This window comes from Colobus angolensis, unplaced genomic scaffold, assembly GCF_000951035.1.
Source record: "Colobus angolensis palliatus isolate OR3802 unplaced genomic scaffold, Cang.pa_1.0 Scaffold39, whole genome shotgun sequence".
Lineage (NCBI taxonomy): Eukaryota > Metazoa > Chordata > Mammalia > Primates > Cercopithecidae > Colobus > Colobus angolensis.
In genome coordinates, this window is record NW_012117265.1 from 3,335,700 (window position 1) to 3,343,178 (window position 7,479).

At 56.3% G+C, this 7,479-nt stretch overlaps 2 protein-coding genes across 4 annotated transcripts in view; one reads left to right on the plus strand and one right to left on the minus strand.

The window, feature by feature from the left end:
- ANGPTL6 (angiopoietin-like 6) overlaps positions 1-1,839 on the plus strand; it is a 9,533-nt gene extending 7,694 nt beyond the window's left edge. The window contains exons 4-6 of the mRNA XM_011954957.1: positions 256-475; positions 549-819; positions 1,394-1,839. Of these exons, the coding sequence (XP_011810347.1) occupies positions 256-475; positions 549-819; positions 1,394-1,584 (682 nt within the window). The 3' untranslated portion in view covers positions 1,585-1,839. The remainder of the gene's footprint in view (positions 1-255; positions 476-548; positions 820-1,393) is intronic.
- On the minus strand, positions 919-7,473 carry LOC105520881 (chromosome unknown open reading frame, human C19orf66). Of its 3 annotated transcripts, none has more exons than XM_011954874.1 (8): positions 7,403-7,473; positions 6,806-6,929; positions 6,558-6,607; positions 4,460-4,498; positions 4,108-4,257; positions 2,823-2,926; positions 2,546-2,592; positions 919-2,106 (listed from the first exon to the last, which is right to left on the minus strand). In XM_011954874.1, exons 1-8 carry the CDS (start codon positions 7,421-7,423, stop codon positions 1,874-1,876), a joined length of 768 nt encoding a protein of 255 aa, XP_011810264.1. In that variant the 5' UTR covers positions 7,424-7,473; the 3' UTR covers positions 919-1,873. The 3 variants fall into 3 exon arrangements, with proteins under 3 accessions (XP_011810264.1, XP_011810263.1, XP_011810262.1); XM_011954873.1 differs by having other exon boundaries at positions 2,546-2,700; XM_011954872.1 differs by having other exon boundaries at positions 2,035-2,700.
- Positions 7,474-7,479: the final 6 nt, after the last annotated feature.

Below are 7,479 nucleotides of genomic sequence, written 5' to 3' on the forward strand. Positions count from 1 at the left end.
AAAAAAAAAAAAGAACCCCAGGCTTGACATTTCCTCTGGTTAGAGACAAGGGACCCAGAATCTTACTCAGGTAAGGAAATGGCTATCGAGGCTCGAATTCTAGTGAGGAAATGGGAGAGGCAGGCCTCTTATTCTGGTGAGGAAATGGGAGAGGCAGGACTCTGGTAGAAAAGTGGGAGAAGCAGGACTCTTATTCTGGTGAGGGGACCTGTGAGAATCTCGACTCTTGCTCCAGTAAGGGATTGGTCAGCCCAGGCTGTGCCTCCCACATATCCCTGTGCCCACAGGCCCATGGCAGGATTGTGCAGAGGCCCGCCAGGCTGGCCATGAACAGAGTGGAGTGTATGAACTGCGAGTGGGCCGGCATGTGGTGTCAGCATGGTGTGAGCAGCAGCTGGAGGGTGGAGGCTGGACTGTGATCCAGCGGAGGCAAGATGGTTCAGTCAACTTCTTCACTACCTGGCAGCACTATAAGGTGGGCACAGGTGGGCAGATGCAGGGAAGGGGAGGGAGCCTGTTCTGGCTTCCTGACTTTCCTGCCCTGCCAGGCGGGCTTTGGGCGGCCAGACGGAGAATACTGGCTGGGCCTTGAACCCGTGTATCAGCTGACCAGCCGTGGGGACCATGAGCTGCTGGTTCTCCTGGAAGACTGGGGGGGCCGTGGAGCACGTGCTCACTATGATGGCTTCTCCCTGGAACCTGAGAGCGACCACTACCGCCTGCGGCTTGGCCAGTACCATGGTGATGCTGGAGACTCTCTTTCCTGGCACAATGACAAGCCCTTCAGCACCGTGGATAGGGACCGAGACTCCTATTCTGGTAAGGAGAACTCTTATTCTGGTGGGAGGATAGGGGAGGCGGGACTTCTGTTCTGGTGAGGGAATGAGAGGAGGTAGGGTAGGTAAGACACCCCTCTGGTAAGTATTAGGATAAGCAAGCTTTTATTCTGTCAAGAGAACAAAGGTCAGGACTTTTATCCTGGTGGGGATATGGGGAGTCCAGATTCCTTCTCTGATGAGGCAAAAAAAGAATCAAGACTCCTGTTCAAGTGAAGGGCAGAGGGTGAGAGCTAGTACTCTTATTCTAGAAAGGAAGTAGATAATTTTCTTTTCTTTGATAAAGGAATGAGTGGTAGACTCCTAGTTTGCAGAAAAAGTGGGAAAGGCATGACTCGTACTTTGGTAAGGAGATAGGGAAGGAATTAAGGCTATTACTCCGAAGAAAGGTGGGGGGCCAGGGCTCCTATTTTTTTGCTGAGGAGATGGAAGATCAGGGCTTGTATTCAGTAAGAATGGGAGGGGCCAGGGGATACCTGGCAAAAGCCTTGCACTGTGAGGTGCAGGTAGAGACTTTTATTCTGGTGAGAGGACATGGACTCTCTCTCTCCCCTCAGGTAACTGTGCCCTGTACCAGCGGGGAGGCTGGTGGTACCATGCCTGTGCCCACTCCAACCTCAACGGTGTGTGGCACCGCGGCGGCCACTACCGAAGCCGCTACCAGGATGGTGTCTACTGGGCTGAGTTTCGTGGTGGAGCATACTCTCTCAGGAAGGCCGCCATGCTCATTCGGCCCCTGAAGCTGTGACTCTCTGTTCCTCTGTCCCCTAGGCCCCAGGGGACATTGGTCAGCAGGAACTCAAGTTGTCCTGGCCACACCTTCTTTGTGGCTCAGTGCCAGTGTGTCCCACAGAACCTCCCACTGTGGATCTGTGACCCTGGGTGCTGAAAATGGGACCCAGGAATCCCCCCCCCCATCAATATCTTGGCCCCAGATGGCTCCCCAAGGTCATTCATATCTCGGTTTGAGCTCATATCTTATAATAACACAAAGTAGCCACAGACCGTGTCTGGTTTGTATCTGCACCTGGCAGGGGTCACTCCCTGGGCCCACCCTCCTCGTCCTCCACCTCCTCCTCTTCCTCCTCCTCCTCCTTCAGGTCCTCCAGGATGAGGTTGTCCAGGTCTTCCAGGAGGCCGCCCTGGCTCAAGCAGGTGGCCACAGTGGAGCCACTGCTAATGTGAGGGTTGCTGGGGTGGAGCACTTTGGGCAGGTGGTTCTGTTTCCGGCTCTTGGGGTGAGCACAGGATGTCCCAGGCACGTGGGGCTCTAGGGAGGGAGAGGTGCTGCAGACATGGGACTCGAGGTCCCATGAGAGTTTGGGCAGGAGGGGGCTGAGGCCACGAGGGGCTCTAGGGAGGAGCTGAGGCCACAATATACAGGGACCAGCACAACTGGACATTCAGGGGTGTTGAAGATACAGGAGACCTGGGGACATGGGGGTCACCTGAGATTACAGGGGACAAAACAGGGGCCCCAAACCCAGAGACCATGGGGGCAGAGGCCATGGAGACCCTCAGGCATGGGCCACTGGGGTGAAACCTCAGAGCCTGGTGGGCAAGACCACGGAGACTGGGGGGCCATGGAGGCCACGTAGAAGCAGTGGCTGCTGCTGTGGGAGACGAAGTGGACTGAGTGGAGATTTGGGGACTTAAAGGCACAGAAGGGGACAAAGACTGCCCAGGATGTTGGAGGAGAAAAACCTCACCTCGCCGGTTGTAGCAGTCGGCGGCTGAGCAGGAATGCGTGTGGGTGCTGCGGCGATCCGGGTCCCGGTCCCAGCGCGGGGGGAGGATCCGTGTTGGATACACGGGGAAGCCGCACCCGTAGCAGGGGGACGGGGACCCCATCTGTGCCCAGCCCCTGGGGGCGGGCAGGGCTGTGAGGGTCCGAGGGCGAGGCTGGGCCAGGGTGGGGCCAGGGCAGGGAGGGGCAGGGCTGGGGTGGGGCAGGGCTGAGGGGGAGCTGGGGGTCAGCGCCCTCACCGGAAGTTGTGCCGACACTTCGGGCAGTGGAACTCAGCCAGGCCCCACATCTTGTCAGCTGGCACTGGCTCGTAGCGCTTCCGGCATTTCCGGCACCGGGATACCTGGTGGTGGTGGGGAGGGGCGTGCAGAGAGGGCACCAAGGATTGTCAGAGGTGTCTGAGGTTAGGGTCAGGGCTAGCAGTGTGCTGCAGTGGCTGGCCTCAGCTTGAGCAACCCAACTCAATCAGTGACTTCACATGGGTAGCCTGATACTGACCATGGTGGGAATACTTACACCACAGAAATTGGCAAACACTACACATCTTGGTATCCTGCCTCTTTTGCAAGAACTAGTTAAGCATTGACCAGAAGCGAACTACTGGTCAGGAGGTTCAGAGGCCAGATTTGGGGCTGTGTTTTTGAGGTCAGATTTGGTTTCTTTTCTTTCTTTCTTTCTTTTTTCAGAGACAGAGTCTCACTGTGTCATCCAGGCTGGAATACAGGGTTGTGATCATGACTTACTGCAGCCTGGACCTCTAGGTTCAAACGATCCTCCCACCTCAGCCTCCTGAGTAGCTGGGACTACAGGCACACACCACCACTCCCAGCTAATTAAAAATTTTTTTTTTGCCAGACGCAGTGGCTCATGCCTGTAATCCCAGCACTTTGGGAGGCTGAGGCGGTAGATTGCTTGAGCCCAGGAGTTTGAGACCAGCTTGGGCAACATGGCAAAACCCCATCTCCACACACACACACAAAATACAAAAATTAGCCAAGTGTAGTGGCGCAGGCCTGTAGTCTCAGTTACTTGGGAGGCTGAGTGGGGAGGATCACCTGAGCCCAGGAGGTGGAGGCTGCAGTGAGCTATGATCCTGCCACTGTACTCCAGCCTGGGTGACAGGGTGAGACCCCATCTCTTCAAAAAAAAATTTTTTTTGGAGCCAGGGTCTCACCCTGTCACCCAGGCTGGTCTCAGACTCCTAGGTTCAAGCAATCCTCCCCACTTAGCCTCCCAAAGCACTGAGATTGCAGCCATGAGCCACTGCGCCTGGCCAGGTTTGATTTCTGTAGTAGCTGTTCAATTGTGGGGTCAAGGGTCAGGCTCTGGGGTAAGGAGGTATTGGGCTTCTCACATTTAAGGTCAGGGGTTGGGATCGGAGATGAAGGCTGAGCTCTGAGTTTGGATGTCAGGGATTGGACTCTCAGTGATGGAAATCCTTAGGTCAGAGGTACAGTCACTGAGGATGGGAGTCAGGAGTGGAGTTCGGGACAGTAAAGTCAAGGTTAAGTTGTGGGTCACTACCTCCTTCCTCTGGGGCACGCGGCGCCACCAGACGTGGTCGCAGGAGGAACAGGCAAACTGGCGGTCCACAGCAGGGATAAGGTCATCCTGGGCGCGTTGAAACATGCGTAGGTTGGCTTCCGTCAGCGGCAGGAGGGAGGTCGCCACTGCCTGTGGAATGGGGCAGGTGGGGATGAGGTGGAAGGGTGTCACCCCTTCTGCACCAACATAAGCATCAGCCCTCCTCTCCCTACAGACGAGTCCTCCTCCTGCCCCAGTGAATATCTCCCCTCCTGCCCTAATGGACATCCTTCCGTGCCTGCAGATGTCCCCCTCCCTACTTCCCCATCTCAAGCCCTAGCCACCAACTCACCTGAATGTCCCGGTCCTGTTTCATATCTTCTGGTGGATCCTGGGTGGAGATAGCAGGGGCAGAAACTGGGATGGGGCTCAGGTCTCTTTCCACCCGTTTGCTGGAGAAGGGCCCCGGCCGCAAGGAGAATAGGGTGCCCCTAGCTCACCAGGAGCTCAGAGCACTGCCCACATATTGAGAGCCAGGTGTGTGGCCTCAGTTGTCCTCATAGCAGCCCTGAGAGGTGGGCACACCTGTTACCTTATTGCTCAGATGGGGAAACTGAGGCTTAGGGGAGGGCTTGCCTGAGTGAGGTCAGCCTGACCCCCCGTACGCACTTCCTGCCTGCAAATGCCACATGCTTGTTGGTGTTGTGACAATATCGCCCCTTCGAGGCCACGTTGTGTTCGGCTAAGTGGTGGGGATCTGGACTGAGAGAGATGTGGGTTCCAATCCCAGCTCTATCACTTCCAGCTGTGGGGACTTGGGCAAGCCACTCCCTGCCTCCTGGGTTCCCACTGACAGGCACGTTAGAGCCCAGGCTCTGACTCCAGGTGGCCAGGGTTCAAATCGCAGCTGCCACCTGCTTGCTTCGTGAACCTGGCAAGTGACTTCATCCTCAGTTTGTCTGTGAAATGGGGATAAATAATAGGACCTGTCTCCTGGGGTCACTGTGGAGATGAAATAAATCAATTCCTGGAGTCTCGCCATATGGGAAATACTCAATGAATGCTACCCTCTGCTATTATTATTATTATATTTTTGAGATGGAGTTTCGCTCTTGTCGCCCAGGCTGGAGTGCAATGGCGTGATCTCGGCTGACTGCAACCTCCACCTCCCAGGTTCAAGTGATTCTTCTGCCTTAGCCTCCCAAGTAGCTGGGATTACAAGCGTGCACCACCACGCCCAGCTGATTTTTTGTATTTTTAGTAGAGATGGGGTTTCACTATGTTGGCCAGGCTAATCTCGAGCTCCTGAGATCACTTGAGAGTGATCTGCCCGCCTCAACCTCCCAAAGTGCTGGGATTACAGGCGTAAGCCACCGCACCCGGCCCCTCTGCTATCATTTTTATCATACTTTTATATGTATAAATGTAGACTATGATACATGTTTTACTATACACTGGGTTTTTTTGTTTGTGTTTTGTTTTGTTTTTGAGACAGAGTCTTGCTCTGTTGCCCAGGCTGGAGTGCAGTGGCGCGATCTTGGCTCACTGCAAGCTCTGCCTCCCGGGTTCAAGCGATTCTCCTGCCTCGGCCTCCCGAGTAGCTGGGATTACAGGCATGCGCCACCATGCCCAGCTAATTTTGTATTTTTTAGTAGAGACGGGTTTCTCCATGTTAGTCAGGCTGGTCTTGAACTCCTGACCTCAGGTGATCCGCCCGCCTCAGCCTCCCAGTGTTGGGATTGCAGGCGTGAGCCATGGCGCAGGCCTATTATACTGTAACAGCCCTACACTGAGCCTTTCAGGCAGGCGAAATCCACCGTGTTCCCATCACCAAAGCTTTCAAAGAAGCAAAGTAGCCATGATGCACCTGTGCTTCAAAGCCATTCATTCATTCATTCATTCATTCATTCATTCATTCATTCATTCATTCATTCAACACAGGGGTTCCGTTCCCCTGTCTCTCTCTCCTCCCCAATCCCCTGCTCATCCCAGCCTTTCTAGAGACTGCCACTAACAACCCTTCCCCACCTCCCAGCCTTTGCTCATGCCATTCCCTCCCACACCCTAAGACCCCTGCCTTTCTTTCCCTTTCCCCTCCCAGAGCTCACTCCTCTCCATCCTTTAAGACTTGGTACCTCCTCCTCCAGGAAGTCTTCTCTGACCTCTGCCCCCTCTACGATGGCAATAATCCTGACTCCTTTCATTGCCTAGTTTCATGGCTGTCCCCCTTTGAATACAATCAGCGCATAATGAGCGCCTACTGTTTGCAGGCTCCCTGGCCGGACAAACGATGGAGAGGTGAAAAAGTGAGATTGGGTGATGAGTTACGGACCAACAATGCCTGGTCCCTCCTGTTTCAGAGAAGTGTCAGTCACCATGAACCGGTCGGGTCCCCCCTCTTGCTGTCCCTCCCGTGACCTGGTCCTTTGCGAGGGGAGGGGACAGGTTACCTGGGCATCCAGATCGTTACTTAGTTCTTGGCCATCTTTTTGCTTTACCCCTGCGGGGGAGAGTGCGTATAAGAGAAGGGCCCTTGAAGGGTCTGTGGGAGTTCCAGGCCACCCAGAGCCGCGATGCAGAGCCTCCCCGAGGCTGGGACCTCCGGGGGAGGTGATCTCAACGCCTCTCCCTAGACCACGCCCCCTCGGCGCTCCCACGCGCGGTCCCCGCACCAGGCCCGGGACCCCCGCAGCCTCACCGTACACGATGGAGCGCCCCACTCCCGTGTGGTCGCTGCCGAATTTCCTCATCAGAGCCCCCGCCTTCTTGGAGGATACCTTCCCATGAAACTTCTCCCGGAGGCGCCGGACGCTCTTCTCCAGCTGGGATGGGGACAGGGGGGTTCCAGTGGACGAAGGGGAAGCGCGATCGTCCCTCCCCCATCTCTAGGCACCGTTCTCCCGGCCTGAACTTGACCCTTGGTTTTGGCCTCCGCCGCCCCCCCCTTTCATCCCTCTACGGCATTTCCTGGAAAAAGCCAAAGTCCCCACAGAGCGTTGGGGGAGGGCGCGGACTGAGGCGAGCGTCCCAGCCTGAGGTGGGGGGGCGGCCAGGTTATCGCTGGCCTCTGACCTTTGACCCTGCAGCCCCCGCTTTTCCTCGGGGAGGCCTCATTTCGCTCTGGGGAAACGTGGGAGTCACTTTCCTTTTCAAGGGGGATGAGCGCCAGGCAGGGGTAAGGATCTGGGGTTCTAGGATGGGGGTCCCCAGGAACTGCGAAGCCCCCTCCGCGCCTCCCGGCCGCTCCTCGGAGTCTGTCGCGTCTGCCCCCGGCCCAGCCGTAGCCATCTCTTACCTCCACACCTTCCTGAGACATGGTGGCGGCGGCGCAGGTCCCCGCGAGGGTCTGCACTGCGCGGTTCAGCCGCCCCC